General features: G+C 24.5%; 4 protein-coding genes across 4 annotated transcripts; 2 read left to right on the forward strand and 2 right to left on the reverse strand.

Moving 5' to 3' along the window:
- Positions 1 to 327: 327 nt before the first annotated feature.
- On the forward strand, positions 328 to 1,592 carry T069G_03201 (PCI domain-containing protein; the record flags this gene model as incomplete). The annotated part of the gene is made up of 3 exons (XM_056170411.1): positions 328 to 595; positions 658 to 893; positions 948 to 1,592. 3 exons carry the CDS (start codon positions 328 to 330, stop codon positions 1,590 to 1,592), a joined length of 1,149 nt encoding a protein of 382 aa, XP_056031303.1.
- A 384-nt stretch (positions 1,593 to 1,976) lies between these two features.
- On the reverse strand, positions 1,977 to 3,918 carry T069G_03202 (gaa1-like, GPI transamidase component domain-containing protein; the record flags this gene model as incomplete). The annotated part of the gene is made up of 7 exons (XM_056170412.1): positions 1,977 to 2,004; positions 2,064 to 2,311; positions 2,386 to 2,480; positions 2,538 to 3,233; positions 3,291 to 3,529; positions 3,596 to 3,845; positions 3,903 to 3,918. The coding sequence occupies 7 exons, from the start codon at positions 3,916 to 3,918 to the stop codon at positions 1,977 to 1,979; spliced, it is 1,572 nt and encodes a 523-aa protein (XP_056031304.1).
- A 461-nt stretch (positions 3,919 to 4,379) lies between these two features.
- Positions 4,380 to 6,109, reverse strand: T069G_03203 (aminotransferase class I and II domain-containing protein; the record flags this gene model as incomplete). The annotated part of the gene is made up of 4 exons (XM_056170413.1): positions 4,380 to 4,592; positions 4,663 to 5,668; positions 5,722 to 5,822; positions 5,879 to 6,109. The coding sequence occupies 4 exons, from the start codon at positions 6,107 to 6,109 to the stop codon at positions 4,380 to 4,382; spliced, it is 1,551 nt and encodes a 516-aa protein (XP_056031305.1).
- Positions 6,110 to 6,915: 806 nt separating this feature from the next.
- T069G_03204 (fringe-like domain-containing protein) lies at positions 6,916 to 7,844 on the forward strand (the record flags this gene model as incomplete). The annotated part of the gene is made up of 3 exons (XM_056170414.1): positions 6,916 to 7,232; positions 7,289 to 7,462; positions 7,526 to 7,844. 3 exons carry the CDS (start codon positions 6,916 to 6,918, stop codon positions 7,842 to 7,844), a joined length of 810 nt encoding a protein of 269 aa, XP_056031306.1.
- Positions 7,845 to 17,329: the final 9,485 nt, after the last annotated feature.

Genomic DNA, 17,329 nt, shown 5'->3' on the forward strand with positions numbered 1-17,329 from the left:
GCTCGTTCCGTCATTGACGAGAGACCTCCCACTGTAATAGCAAGGCTGCCAATGTGTGCGCTAGGCAGCTAGCTGCCACGTTATTCGCCAGAAGGACCCATGAAGTAAGGCTGCATTGCATGTACGCTATCACCACCACCTTGAGCCACCTTGAACCGCCTCTGAACCACTTCAGATCTGAAAGAGTTGCATCCCTCAATACCTCATTTCGAACGGTAGCAATACGTCACCGCGCTACACACTCCACCGCTTGTCAATCGCTCAACCAAGGTTGACAATCCAAGCTCCAAGCTGCGGTTGACCACCGTTGGTTGCTACATCTCCAATATGAACACCGACAGCATCTCCGATTTCCTTGCGGAGCAACGAGACGCAGCTCCAGAAGAGCTCCAGCCTCTTATCCTCAACTTTGAGGACTACTGGGAGCGCAAGCTATGGCACCAACTCACAGACGCCCTCGTCGAATTCTTCAACGATGAGGGCAGCGCCGGCCAGCGCTTGGCCTTCTACAATGTCTTCATCCTCAAGTTTGCCGATAAAATCAATAAATTGAAGCTGGTGATGCTAGCCCTCAAAGCCGCAACACAGTGCAAAGGTTTGTTCCCAGCCTCCTTGAACCCAAAGCCATCCGCGGGCCCTACTGACAATATGTGGAAGATGACCGTGAACGTTTGGCTTTCCTGCAGTCCGTAGTTAAGAAGGTGGACACAGAGGATTCCCAAGATGCGCTTGTATTTGCTTCTGTTGCAGTGGCCAGGGTGAAACTAAGCCTTGGCGAGCTGGAGGATGCGAAACAAGATCTAGATGTCGCAGAGAAAATACTAGACTCATTCGACTCCGTTGAGGCAGTCGTACATGCAGCGTTTTACGACGCCAGCGCCAACTACTATCAGGTGAGTCTTCTCATTACGGTTTCAAATACCACCACTAATCCTGCGATTTAATAGCGAAAGATGGACTTTGCAAACTACTACCGAACTGCCCTCCTCTATCTTGCCTGTATCGACCTGTCATCGCTCTCTGACGAGGAACGACATCGAAGAGCCTACTACCTAAGCGTTGCGGCTCTAGTATCTACTAGTATCTATAATTTCGGCGAGCTTCTACTCCACCCCATTCTGGACACCCTGGGTCGGAGTGAGGATGATGCTTGGTTGCGTGACCTCCTCTTCGCCTACAACCGGGGAGACCTTGCTGCCTACGATCTTCTTTCAGATAACATTGCGTCCAACAAGCTGTTAAACGACAACTCGGACAGCCTCAGACAGAAGATTTACTTGGCAGCTTTGACGGAAGCTGTCTTTCGCAGACCACCGCATGACAGAACCATGACCTTTGCTACTATTTCTCAAGAGACCAAAGTTCAACCCCAAGAGATTGAGCATTTGGTGATGAAAGCTTTGAGCCTGGGCCTTTTGCGTGGAACAATCGACCAAGTAGGTCAGATTGCACACATTACTTGGGTGCAACCGAAGGTACTCGACATGAAGCAGATCGAGAGTATGCGTCAACGACTCCTCGAGTGGGATTCAAACGTCAACCAGCTAGGGAACTGGATTGAAGCGGCCGGCCATGATGTTTGGGCAGCATAAGCATCACCACGATGAGATGCTAGTCAGTGGAGTTTGCAAATGCTCTTAGAGAGGTTGTATAGTATACCACAGATACGCATTGCAATTCCATTGAACTCTTGATAAGTGTACACTCCTTGGTCAAACAAGGATTATTAGTGATTTATACAAAACGCATTCCAACAAAGAAGAGAGATCCATCCCTGTTATCGCCAGGTCTATTATATATTTCTGAAAGTCATAGCTATAGTCTTCGCGGAAAACGCAGGCACCCTTCAATTCTTAAAAGTAGAACTAAGAGTGTTTGTTGTGCCGATGAGCCATGCAGGCCACCAAACGCACCAAATAATAATTGGTGTGTACATCCCCCACACATTCCACCCCAAACTCGCAGCTTTCAGCACTTCAGACATAGTAACACCACTGGTCCATGCTGCGGATGATATAACAACAGGCGGTGAAGTTAGTATCAATAGGATTACAAGGAACAACCTAGTGGCCAGGTTTTTGGTCGGTTGGATGAAAGTAAGAGGGCTTGCCAGAAGTCCAACTAGAAAAGCGAGTGAGAAATTGAGCGTGCTGAGCGTGGCAAGAGATACGCCTAGGATCAGCAGTGAGAAGGACTTTGTAAGTTGAAAGAACTGCGCAGTAGGCTTCTGAACCGAGGCAATAACGAAAGAGAAGATTGCAGGAAGAGCAGTGGACGAGACGGAAAATAGCAAAAAGGCCAATGGTAACGTCTAGTCATAGCAAAATAGGTCAGCACTCAGAATTCAAGATCTACTATAGCCATAAGTTTGGTGTTTCAGCGTACCTTAATACCAAGATGGTTGAAAATGAATAGAGGAATGGCAGAAATGGAATGGCATGTCGCAACGAGAGCAAGCGGCGAGAGAAGGTTACGCTCAACTGTTGGAGGAGATGAAGGCGTCGTTGTCAAAACTCCTTTGTCTTCTGAAATGTCACCCTTTGCCTTGTCGGTGGCTTCTCTCTTTGCGATGGGTTGCCCACTCTTCACCCAAAGAAAGATGGCCATAATAGTGAAGTTGGCAGCAACCAACATGGCACTGGGTAGATATGTGCCTATGCTAACAAAGCGATTCTTCTGCATGAGAAGGTAGAAAAAGAAGCTCTGATGCAAATGCTCCAACAGGTTGTTGAGACTCCTGAAAGATCCTTCTACAACTCTGCCCATTGCCATCTCATCGTGCCATCCTTCGCCAGCGGGCTGTAAGGTTATAGCGTCCACATGATACGGAATGAAGCTGCTATGGGGTCCCGTTGGATATCCAAGGCCTTGATAAAGCATACCTCGGAGCATCGTTTGAAGTCGATCCTGGTAGCTGTCCGTATGGCCAGCCATTTGCTGGACGGTAGTTTCAATGCCCATCTGGCCGCCTGCAATGTTTACAATCGAATTGATGAGGTCGAGATTAGGCAACTGACCATTCGTACCGTCGTAAATGATGTGGAGTTCATGATACCGGTGCTCAAAAGGGTAGTCAATCGCAAGAGCTCCCTGCAGCGCACCAGACTTGAGAGGTAACGGCGCAATATACTTTGAATCATGGGCATCATGATAGGCATCAACCCAAGCTTGCGTACCCGTTGTGCTATCTGGAGGTAGAAGAAGAATGATATCCTTGGACCATAAAGACCAACCTAGGTATTGTTAGCTGGATTGGGATGTGTAAAGCTCAAGCTTCACTGGCGACTAACGTTTGAAATAGCGAGCCAACGTGAGGACGAGCGCAACACCATTACGATTGAGCTGCTCATCTATACTTTTCCATGCAGCCACCAGAACGATGGCTTCGGTTGCGTCCCCTCGCGGAGCTTGCAAAATACCGTACACATTCTCCCCACTGTATATCTCTCCCGCAGAGTGATAGGTATAATTTTGTCGACCAACCTTGACTCCAAAGCCAGTCAGGATGGATTCCAGCTTGTCATTGACCCTAGTTTCCGTGTTAGCCTTCTGTATGCCGCAGAAATCGTCCCTCCAGCTGGGAAAGGCCACTGACTCGAAGTTGTTCTTGCTAGCAAGCAAGTCTACCTCATGCCTGAATGCTCTGAAAATGGATTGTTCACTACCACCGAAGTATGTATGCACCTGGCCAGGCAAGAGAGCATTCTCTGATACGTAGGTTCGTCTCGAGTAATCGTCCAGGGGCAGTAGGAGGAGCCAAACAACACCAATGGCAATGCAGAAGGCAGATATGTATGGAGGTATTTTGAGCAGTCGAGGGTCGCGACGCAATGACAGCGCTGTAGCTACACAGACAAGAAAGTTAGCGCATTGGCTACGTTGCAGATGTAAGAAACACATACAGAGCAGTCGTGGCATCTCAGTTGCAAATCGCGCCAAGAGTAAATTTACCACTAATTGCTCGATCGAAATTGAAGGGCGAGTGCTGGCCTTGAAATTCGGAGAGAGAAGAGCGCATGAGGAATGGGTAAAATCAATCCATAGCTTGGCCCAGCACTGGACACTAGCTAAGATGTATCTCCAGGGTCCAAGCTGAAGACATTCCCGAGGTGGACCTGCGTTTTAGATTGATTATATAACCCCCGAAAAACAAACACGTAAATTCGTACGAATTATCATTCAACCGACAGCTTTATATAGCAGCTTATAATTCTGTTACAACTGGTATTTCTCATTACATCTGAGGAAAAGAGATTTATTAATATTACTATGTAATTATAATTATAACTGTTTATGAGATTTCTCTATGTCATATCACTTCCGTCCCCGAGGAAATAGAAAGAGGAACGTCTAAAGGGTGGGTTCGGAAGAGTCGTAAGTTAGATAGTCTTGTTCGCTGATTTTCGAGTCATTATCTTCGTAATGGCATGTCGAATTGTGATTCCTGCCTTTTCAATGTCCTTTTTGGACAGCGCAGAAGTGACGCACACTTTGAGGCTTGGCTGGAGTGTCCAATCTCCATCCTTCGCCCCCATGGCATTCGCATAAGGCCTTGTCTTCAGTCGTGTGATCATAACACCGTTCGCGAGAGACTATTGGTTGCTAGCTATCAGTATCGTGCAGCAAGTGAAAGGGTGTATAGGGAAAGGGGAGCATATATACCTCTTCGACGCACTCCATCAGGATTTTCTCTTGATCATCCACGGTCAATCTCTTTGCCTTGATGACTTCGGGTTTGAGTGCCAGGAGCAAGATAGGATTGTCCAGCGAGCTGGTGCACACAACCCAATCGCTACGCGGGTCAAGCTGCGCTCTCAAAGCTCGGATATTCTCTCTGCACTGAACAAGCACGTCGGGATTTGACTGCAGTAGTTTCACAGATTCGCTTGCTGTCATGGCCAACATGGCTGGTAAGGCAGCAGAGTAGGTGTAAGCAGAGGAAGTGATACGCTGGTGCACAATGACATCTTTGGATCCAGCACAGAACCCGCCTCCTGCGCACAAGGGGCCGGAGAGTGATCCAATAATCATGTCCACCTGTTGCGGATCGACGTTTTGTGCTTCAGTGAGGCCGCGACCAGTTCGCCCCAACACTCCGAATGACCAGGTTTCATCCAAAATAATTCGAAACTTGTACTTTTCCTTCAGCTCAACCAATCGGGGCAGGTCAGTCACATCACCGGTCGTCTCAAATAAGCCTTCCGTAACAACGAATCGACGCGTCAGTTTACCCGATTTTGCCTGCTCATTTACAACAGATTTCATCACTTTCTCCAGATCACCCATGTCTCCGTGTTTGAACCATCTGATGTTGCTCCTTGAGATCTGTAGGCCTTTGCGGATGGAATAATTGGCAGCAGCATCGGCAATAATCACATCTCCGCGCTTGCAAAAAGATGGAATGACACTTGATACAGTCGAGAAGGTTTGTGCATAAACAATGCAGGCTTCCGTGCCGAGAAATGAAGAAATGTCGGCCTCGGCTTTCTCGTGAACGTCCTGAGTGCCATAGAATTGAGGAGGTCCACAAGGGCCAACTCCATATGTCCGCAGGGTTTGGATTGCCTTCTCTTTGATTTGGTCGTTGGCATTAAAGTTATAGAAGTTATAGGATGCCAGGTTAATAGCAGTGCGTCCATTGGATAATTTGACTTTGGGGCCCGTCGGTCTGAGTCGTGGATCAATATACCGCAGCATCATTATTAGACGGCATGAACGTACCCTACGATAACCGGAAGTTTTTCATTCTCGATCTCTTCAATGAGACTTTGGTCTGCTACAAGCGGTTCGGGAGTCCATTCGTCAATCAATTCCTCGATTTCCTGAAGCCATAGATAGTCAGTAATAGGTACCATTGGCGAATTCACCGGAGACTTACGCCTTCCCGCAGCTTGACAAAATTCTGCTTGTGAGTAGAGTATGAAGGAGACATCAGGTACCGTATAAAGAACAAAACGAGTATCAATTCAATGGCAGATCGAACGGGGTCATTTTGGTAGCTGGATTGGATGTATCGGGCCAGCATAGCCGAGCCGGGAAGTTTCTGGAAATTAGACGATACCACATGGGCAATTTCGCCAAAGCGAACCTGGAGAGTATCGAACTCCATTGTGATTAGCCCGCCGGTCGTGAGCAGACGATCTTGGTTGACTCTGGAGTGCCAGGAAAGATGTAAATGGTCAAAGGCCGAGCTTGAACAGCAAAAGGATAAATAGTGCAAGACGCATTGCTTAGTCATAGTTGCCGTACATATAATGGAATACAAATCGCAACTAGCAAATATCATCATATTACTAGGTAGCTAACGTTAAAGCATCATTACTTTGCAAATTATACGTTATTAATCTGTTTACTTCAACATAACACTCAATATGCAAATATTTAACACATTTTTGTTGATCTATATATAGATGCATATATCCTAAATATAGATTTCCAAGTACTCGTATTGGCACTACTCCCTCTCTTCGTATATCTACCACTCTAGCACTCCCTAAAGCCAGGCACGTATTCTTCTAGTGCGCACCTAGCATTCTTCTTCACAACCTTATTTCTTTCCTCTAATGTAGAATGGCCCTTTTAAGAAAGCTGTCACGGCCACTCTTTCTTCCACCTGTATTGCATAGCCGACCGCTGCAGAATATCATTCTAATTGCTTCTTGTCTTATCTTATTAATATTCTTTCTGTATAGTCTCAGAGAACCAGAGCCAACCCAATTACTACCGTATCAAATTTATCCACAGACCGACGACTCCATACATCATACGGTGACGGAGTTTCTTCCCGCCTCTGTAGAAACCGGAAAGGATTCGACTCGAGAACTTTGCGATTCGTTCCCTAAACATGTGTTATCAAGAATACAGCCAGTTCTCAAGACCGGCCATGGCGATAACAAGGAAAAACTGAACGCGCAGATGGACAGCACCAGCGCTTGCTTTACGCCCGATGAATTGATCATCTTTTCTGATCTCGATGAGAAAATCCGGGATCATCATGCTATCGACATTTTGGCCCATCTGCCTAGCGCCCATTATAATGCTACGACATTCAAGATGTGGGAGGAATATCTAGCCCAAAAAGAAATGCAAGCGAACGGTGTATTGGACACTGCAGCACAGGTAAAGCACATAAATGGATGGGCGCTGGACAAGTTCAAATTCTTACCTATGATGGAAAGAGCTTGGGCCATGAAGCCGAATAGAGACTTCTACGTCTTTTACGAAACAGACACGTAAGTACACTCTCGTATTGATTGGCCTGCTGTCTCATTGACGTCGTCTCTCCTAGTTATATTTTCTGGGACAACCTCTTCCGATTTCTTCAAACGTACAACCCAGATGCAAACGTTTACATTGGCTCACCATCTCCTGGACGCCGTGATCCCAAACGGAGAGACCAAGGCACCCTCTTCGCTAACGGGGGCCCTGGATATGTGATCAGTCGAGGCGCTATGAAGACCTTGTTACAGCGCACTACTGGTCCATATGGACAGTATACTGACGACCCGCTGTCCGTAAAATTCAGTTATCTAAATCATGATGATGAGTGTTGTGGCGATAGCGTTCTGGGGTGGGTGTTATGGGAGCTTGGTATTCCTATGCATGGACACTGGCCTATGTTCAGCGATTACGGCCTTCATGATATTCCCTTCAATGATCAGCATTGGTGCCAGCCGCTCATCACTCTACACAAAACATCACCAAAAGATATGGTTGATTTGTTCAGCTGGGAGTTTAGCCAACGGAAATCCCAGGTCAGTAGCGTTCCATACATGTTTCATACAACTATTTGCTCCTTCTTCTACCGAGTACGGGCAAGTAATGTTGATCTGCTTCATAGCTAACAAACCGACAGCGCCCATTGCTATATTCAGATGTATGGGAATTTCATAAACCAGGCACTGTTCCATCGCGTGAGAACTGGGATGGTGGCCGCTTTGATGCGTTCGAACCACCCGCTGAGGTTGTGATTGAATCATCCGAGCAGTGTAGCCGTGCTTGTAGCGATGATGTGGGATGTTTGCAATGGAAATGGGAGGGGAGAGACCGGAAAAAGTGTACTCTCTTAAGATCATTACAGCACGGAAGGGCACGAAAGGCAGAGAAGGGTGATGGGGATGAAGAAGCCTGGGTCGATTACACCTCGGGGTGGGTAGAGGAGCATATAAGGGAATGGAGAAAAAAACAAGATTGTGGTATAGTTAAATGGGTTGGGGCAAGTGTAGAAAGGAAATTCTAAAATAAATTAAAATTTAAAGAATAAATAAACTAAAAAAAAAAGTTTTACTACTTAAGTAATATATTTTCACTATTAGAGTAATAATAATTAAAGTATATTAAAAAAAAATTATATTTTGAATATTAAAAAACTTTCTTATATAAAATAAATTAATATTATAAATAATCTCTCTTAGGTATAAAAAATAAATTACCTAAAAGAAATTAATTGCAAAAGAACCTTTATATATATACTTTTAATAAATTAATTAATGTAAGTACTTATATATATATAACTATATATATTTTACTAATTTTTTTAAGTTACTTTATTAACTTTTGTTAATAATTTTCTTAATACTTTTACTTAGCTTAAGGTTTTTAATATTTTTTAGTTAATTTAGCTTATACTTTACTTTACTTAGCTTTAATTTTTTTAAATTTTTAAATTTTTAATTATAAATTTATAATTTTATTAATTATAAATTTAATTATTAATTTAATTATTATTTAAGTTATAATTATTATAATATATTATTTTATAATATAATTTTTTATATTATATATATAATTTATTTTTAAATAAAATTATTATTATTTTTTATAATTTAATAAAAAAATTAAATTTATTTAATTTAATTAAATTATTAAATTATAAATTATAAAACTTAAAGTATAATAATTATATTATACTTAAACTTTATTATTTAAGTTTTATATATATATATTAATTATAAAGATTATATTTATTATTAAAAAAGTTAGTAAAATTATAATAATTTAATTAAAGAAAAATTATATTTTAATTTTTAATTTAAAATCTAAAATTAATTTATAATTTAATTTAATTAATTATAATTAATTAAAATTAATTTTAAAAATTTAAATTATAAAATATAATTAATTAAAGTTTAAAATTAAATTTGAAATATATATATAAAATAACTAAAATAATAAAGTTTAAGTATAATATAATTAACTTTAATATTTATAATTTATAATTTATAATTTAATAATTTAATTAAACTAAATAAACTTAAATTTTTTATTAATATAAATTTTAATAATAAAATAAATAAATACTTAAATATTATTTTTTATTTTTATTATTAATATATTAATTTTTTAATTATTTTTAATATAATAATTTAATTATTTAACTAAATTAAATAAATTTATTATATTTTTTAATTAAGTTATAAAAAGTAATAATAAATTTTAAAAATAAATTATATATATAATATTTTTAAAAATGTATTTAATAAAATAATATATTATAAAAATAATAATTTTTTAATAATATAAATAATTATAATAATTAAAAATAATAAAAAATTAATTATAATTATAACTAAAATAATTATTATTATTATAAAAACTTATAATAAAAATATTATTAATATTATAAAAACTTATAATAAAAATATTATTAATATTATAAAATTCTTTTATTAAAGTTTAAAAAATAAAAAAAAATAAAAAAAAGTAATTTAAATTAATTATAAAAATATATATATATATTAATTAAATTATTATTAAGTAAAAAAATTAATAAAATATTAATTAATAATTATTAAATAAAAGTTTAATAATAATTTATTATTTTAATTTTAATTAAATAATTTATTTTTTATACTTAAGAAAATTATTTTTTTTATAAATTTAAATTATAATATTAATAAATATAAAATATACTTAATATATTATTAAATTTATTTAGTATTTTACTTATATAATTATATATTAATATTTATATAAATTCTTTTTTTAGTTTTTTATAAAAAATAATTTTTTTTAATTTAATTTTAGCTTATATTTAATAATTAATTTTATTATAATTTAAGTTAAAGTTATTATAATTATTATTATAATTAACTTTATTTTTAATTATATTTATATTATTATTATTAATTTTATTTTTTTTTATTATTTTAATAATTAAAGTAAATATTTTTTTAATAAATTTATATTAAATTTAAATTTAAAATTATTTATTATTTATTATTTTTTTATTATTTTAATTATTATTATTAAAATATAATTATATTAAATTTTATTTATTTATTATTATTATTATTCTATTTTATTATTTTCTAATTAAATTTATTTATTTATTAATATTTTTTTTATAATTAAATAAATAATTTTTATAAAATTTTATAAATTTATTTATAATTAATTTAATAATAATTTATTATTATATTATATATATTTTTAATTTTTTTTTTAATTTATTTAATATTTATATATTTTATAAATTATAAAGTAATTTTTATTTTAATATATTATAATTAATTTACTTTATAAATATTTTTTTAAAAAAAGAAATATTTTTTATTTTTTACTTAAAGAATTTTTTTTAATTTCATATTTTAAAAATAAAAGTTATATTTATTATTAAAAAAATTAATAAAGTTATAATAACTAAATTAAAGGAACTATTAAATACTTTAAGTATAAAGGTTATATTTAATATTAAAAAAATTAATAAAGTTATAATAATTAAATTAAAAAAAAATTATATTTTAATTTTTAATTTAAAATTTAATATTAATATATAATTTAATTTAATTAATTATAATTAAGTTAAATTTTAAAAATTTAATTATAAAATATAATTATTATATTAAAGTTTAAAATTAAATTTAAAAAATATATATAAAATAACTTAAATAATAAAATTTAAATATAATATAATTAATATATAAAAAAGCTTAAATAATAAAGTTTAAATATAATATAAACTTTAAGTTTATAATTTATAATTTAATAACTTAATTAAATTAATTATATATTTTTTTATTAAATTATATTTTATTAAATTATAAAAAATAATAATAATTTTTTTAAAAAATAAATTATATATATTATATTTTTAAAATTAAAAAATTACATAATAAAATAATATATTATAAAAATAATTTTTCTTAAATATAAAAAATAAATTACTTAATTAAAATTAAAATAATAAATTATTATTAAACTTTATTTAGTAACTATTAGTTAATATTTTATTAATTTTTTTATTTAATAATAACTTAGTTAATTTATATTTTTTTTTATAATTAATTTAAATTATTTATTTTTATTTTTTTTTATTTTTTAAACTTTAATAAATTTCTTTTATAATATTAGTAATATTTTTATTATAATTCTTTATAATAATAATTATTATTTTAGTTATAATTATAATTAACTTTTTATTATTTTTAATTATTAAAATTATTTATATTATTAAAAAAATTTATTATTTTTATAATATATTATTTTATTAAGCAGTTTTTTAATTTTAAAAATATTATATATATAATTTATTTTTAAAAATTATTATTATTTTTTATAATTTAATAAAAAAATACTTATTTAATTTAATTAAATTATTAAATTATAAATTATAAAACTTAAAGTTTATATTATATTTAAATTTTATTATTTAAGTTATTTTATATACTTTAAGTTTAGTTTTAAACCTTAATATAATAATAGTAATATTTTATAATTTAAATTTTTAAAATTTAATTTAATTAATTATAATTAATTAAGTTAAATTATAAATTAATTTTAAATCTTAAACTTAAGACTAAGGTATATTTTTTTTTAGTTTAGCTATTATAATTTTATTAATATTTTTAAAAATAAATATAATTTTTATATTAAAATAATTTAATTTTAATTATATAAAAATTTTATATAAGTTTAAATTAATTAATATATATACTTTAATAATATAATTTTATTTTATATTAAAAATATTTATTTATTAATTAATTTTTACTTTAATTAATTTATATTTAGTTTTTTTAAAATATAATAAATTATATAATAATTATTATATAATTAATTATTAAAAATATTCATTAATTAAAATTAATAATAAAAATTAAAAATTATATTTATTATTAAAAAAGTTAATAAAACTATAATAATTAAATTAAATAAAAATTATACTTTAGTTTTTAATTTAAAATTTAATATTAATTTATAACTTAATTTAATTATAATTAACTAGGTTAAGTTTTAAAAATTTAAATTATAAAATATAATTATAATATTAAAATTTAAAATTAAATTTAAAATATAAATATAAAATAACTTAAATAATAAAATTTAAATATAATATAAATATATATATATATATATATATAAACTTAAATAATAAAGTTTAAGTAAATTATAAATTTTAAGTTTTATAATTTATAATTTAATAATTTAATTAAAATAAATAAATATTTTTTTATTAAATTATTAAAAGTAATAGTAATTTTTAAATAAATTAAATATAATAATTAATTTATTAAAAATAAAATAATAAATTAAAAATATTATAAAATTATAAATTTATTATTATAATATTTTAATATATTATATAATTTATATTTAAATTATAAATAAATAAATAAAAATTATATAAATTTATTTTAATAAAGAAAATAAATTAAAAAAATATAATAATATATATAAATTAATTATATAAAAAATAAAACAATTATAAATTATAAAATAATTAAAAAATAATTTAATAAAAAATTAAAAATTAAATATAATATAAAAGCTATATTTATTATTAAAAAAATTAATAAAATTATAATAATTAAATTAAAGAAAAATTATATTTTAGTTTTTAATTTAAAATTTAAAATTAATTTATAATTTAATTTAATTAATTATAATTAATTAAATTAAATTTTAAGTATTTAAATTATAAAGTATAATTATTATTATATTAAAGTTTAAAATTAAATTTAAAATATATATATAAAATAATTTAAATAATAAAATTTAAATATAATATAAATATATATATAAAAAAACTTAAATAATAAAATTTAAATATAATATAAATTTTAAATTTATAATTTATAATTTAATAATTTAATTAAACTAAATATATTTATATTTTTTATTAAGTTTTAAAAAATAATAATAATTTTTAAAAATAAATTATATATATAATATAAAAAACTATTTAATAAAATAATATATTATAAAAATAATAAACTTTTTTAATAATTAAAAATAAATGAATAATTAGTATATATTTAATATTATTATAAATAATTAAAATAATTATAAAAATTAAAAATAATAAAAAAATAATTATAATTATAATTAAAATAATAATTACTATTATAAAACTTTATAATAAAAATATTATTAATATTATAAAGGTTATATTTATTATTAAAAAAATTAATAAAATTACAATAATTAAGTTAAAAAAAATTATACTTTAGTTTTTAATTTAAAGTTTAAAATTAATTTATAATTTAACTTAATTAACTATAATTAATTAAATTAAACTTTAAAAATTTAAATTATAAAATATAATTATTAATTAAGGTTTAAGATTAAATTTAAACTATATATATAAAATAACTTAAATAATAAAATCTAAATATAATATAATTATACTTTAAGCTTTATAATTTAATAATTTAATTAAATTAAATAAATATTTTTATTAAATTATAAAAAATAATAATAATCCTTAAAAATAAATTATATATATAATATAAAAAACTATATAATAAAATAATATACTTTAATTATTTTTTCTTAATTAAAAAAAATTATTATAATAATTATAACTTAATTATAACTTAATTATAACTTAATTATAACTTAAGTAAAATAACTAAAGAAATAATTAAATTTATAATTAATAAAATTATAAATTTATAATTAAAAACTTTTAAAAAAAATTAAAGTTAAATAAAGTAAAATATAAAATAAATTAATTAAAAAATATTAAAAATCTTAAGCTAAGTAAAAATATTAAAAAAATTATTAAAAAAGTTAATAAAGTAATTTAAAATAATTAATAAAATATATATAATTATATATATATATAAATACTTAAATTAATTAATTTATTAAAGGCTATTATTATATATAAAGGTTTTTTTATAATTAGTTTTTTTTAAGTAATTTATTTTCTATACTTAGGAAAATTATATTTTATTTTAAAATATTAAAAAATAATTATTATAATTTTAAATTAATTTAAATATTTTATTTTATAAATTTATTATAAATATAATTTTTTTTAAAAAAAAAATATTAAATAAAATATTTATATTATATTATATAAAAATTATATTTATTATTAAAAAAATAATAAAATTATAATAATTAAATTTAAAAAAAATATATATTAATTTTTAATTTTTAATTTAAAATTAATTTATAATTTAATTTTATTAATTATAATCAATTAAATTATACTTTAAATATTTAAATTATAAAATATAATTATAATATTAAAATTTAAAATTAAATTTAATATATATATATATATATAAACTTAAATAATAAAATTGAAATATAATATAAATATATAATAAAACTTAAATAATAAAGTTTAAATATAATATAATATATTTTAAACTTTATAATTTATAATTTAATAATTTAATTAAATTAAATAAATTTAATTTTTTTATTAAATTATAAATAATAATAATAATAATAATAATAATAATAATAATAATAATAATAATAATAATAATAATAATAATAATAATAATAATAATAATAATAATAATAATAATAATAATAATAATAATATTACTTTAAATACTTATATAAATAATTATTTTTAATTTCTTAATATATTTCTTTATATAAGAAAAATTTTTAAAAAAAAAAAAAAACTTATATATTATATTTTTATTTTAAAAATAACTTAAGGTTACCTTAAATTTATTATTTAAAAAAAAATATATTATTATATAAAATTTATTTTTTTTGAATTCTTAAGGTTTTTATATTTATAAATAAAACTTTTTTTTATTTATTTTTTTTAATTTTATTTTTAATTTAAGTATAAATAATAAAATAATTATAAATATTTTTTTATTAAAAAAAATACATTTTTATTTTTAATTTTATTTTTAATTTATTTTTTTTTAACTTTAGCTTTATTTATTTTTTTATTATTTAATAATTTAATATTTTTTTATTTTATTTTTTATATATTTATAATTTATTTTTAAAATAAGTTTTATTTATATTTATTTTAAAAATTTACTAAAGTAAATTATTTACTTTTATAAATAATTTTTTTAACTTTAAGAAATTATTTACTTTTACTTTAAATTACTTTATATAACTTAAGTATTTAATTTTAATTATATTAAAGCTTTTTTTTTTAATATAATATTACTTTATTATTTAAACTAAAGTAAATATATTTTAATATTTAAATAAATTTTATTAAATTAACTTAATTATTTTTCTTTAATTAATTTTTAATATTATAATTTCTTTAAAATAATTTTTTCTTTAATATATATTTATTTTATTTTTAATTTAAAATTAATTTTAATTTAATTTATAAAAGTATTTTATTAATAATAATAATAATAATAATAACTAAGTTATTTAAAAAAAAAATAAAAGTAATTATAAAATTAATTTATTATAATAAATTAAGTTTTTATAAAGTTAATATAAAAGGGATTCTTAAAGAATAAACTTTATATTAGATTTATATTAATAAATAAATTAAATTAAATTAATAAATAATTAACAAAAAAAAAGTTTATTTATATAATTAATAAATAATATTTTTATAAATATAATTAAATATTATTTTATATTTATAATTAATTATTTAAATTATTTTAAAGAAATATTATAAAATAAATATATAATAAAAAGTTTACTTAAGTTTATTTATTTTAAAGTAAATTAATTTTTTAAATAAAAAATAATTTACTTTAGTTTATTTATTATTATATAAGCTTTTATATAATTAATTTTTTAATTTATTATAATTCTAAAGGTATTTACTTTATAAATTAATAATTATAATTATAAATATATTAATTTATAATATAATATTTTTTTTATTAATTTTATTTTTAAAACCTAAGTTATATTTTATATAAATATTATAATTTTTTTTATAATTTAAGTAAGTATTTTTTTTATAATTATTATTATATTTAATTATATAAATAAGCTTAAGTTTAAGTTTTTAAAAAAATATTATTTTTATATAATTTTTATTTATTTTTTTAAATTTAAAATATTATTTTACTTTTATTATTTAAATAAGTAATTTTATTTAATTATTAAAAATAATAATTTATATATATATTATTATTACCTTAGTTATTTATATAATAATTTATTTATTTTTATATTTTTTTATAAATATAATAATTCTTTTTTTTATTTTATTAATATTTTTTTTCTTAATTAATTATATTATAAAAAAACTTAAATAATTAAAGTATTAAAAGAAATTTATTAAAAAAGTATTAATTACTTAATATAAGTATTATAAAAAGTTTTTTATTTAGTAAAAAACTAAGTATAATAAAACTTTAGTTTATTTTATAAAATTATAAAAGCTATATTATTTATTTTATATTTATAAAATAAAAATAATAAATTATAAATTAAGTATTTAAAAAATAAAAAATAATTAATTATTATAAAAAAAATATTAAACTAAATTAACTTATATATAATATAAAAAAATATAGTTTTTTTATAATATATATTTTATAAATAAAATTAAGTAGTTTTTCTTAAATATTAATTTAATATTCTTAAGTTTAAATTTTTTTATTTTATTAAAAAATATTATTTTATTATTTTTTTAAGTTTTATAAAATATTTTATTTTTTTTAATATTAGTTTTTATTATATTTATAATTATTTATAAAATTTATTTTAAAAAGTTTTTAAAATAGTATTAATATATTTAAAATTATTTTTTGATTTTTAATTATTTATATTTTTATTATATTTTTTTTATTTTACTAAGTATTAAAATTCTTTAATTATTTTATTTATTTTTAATAATATTATTTTATTAATTTTATATTTAAATTTTTTATTTTTAATAAATTTTCTTATATTTTTTTTATTAATATTTTTTTTAATAATAAAATATAAATAATTAAATATATTAGTTTTTTTTATTTATTTAATTATTTAAATAAATTTAATTTATAATTAATTTTATTAATTTTTTTTAAAAATTTTATAAAGCTTAACTTTTTTATAATTTAGTTTATTATTTAGTTTATTAATTTTAATATTAATTTATTTTTCTTTTTAAATATATTAAAATAAATAAATTATATTTTTTTTAAAA

This window comes from Trichoderma breve, chromosome 2 (genome assembly GCF_028502605.1).
Source record: "Trichoderma breve strain T069 chromosome 2, whole genome shotgun sequence".
NCBI lineage: Eukaryota > Fungi > Ascomycota > Sordariomycetes > Hypocreales > Hypocreaceae > Trichoderma > Trichoderma breve.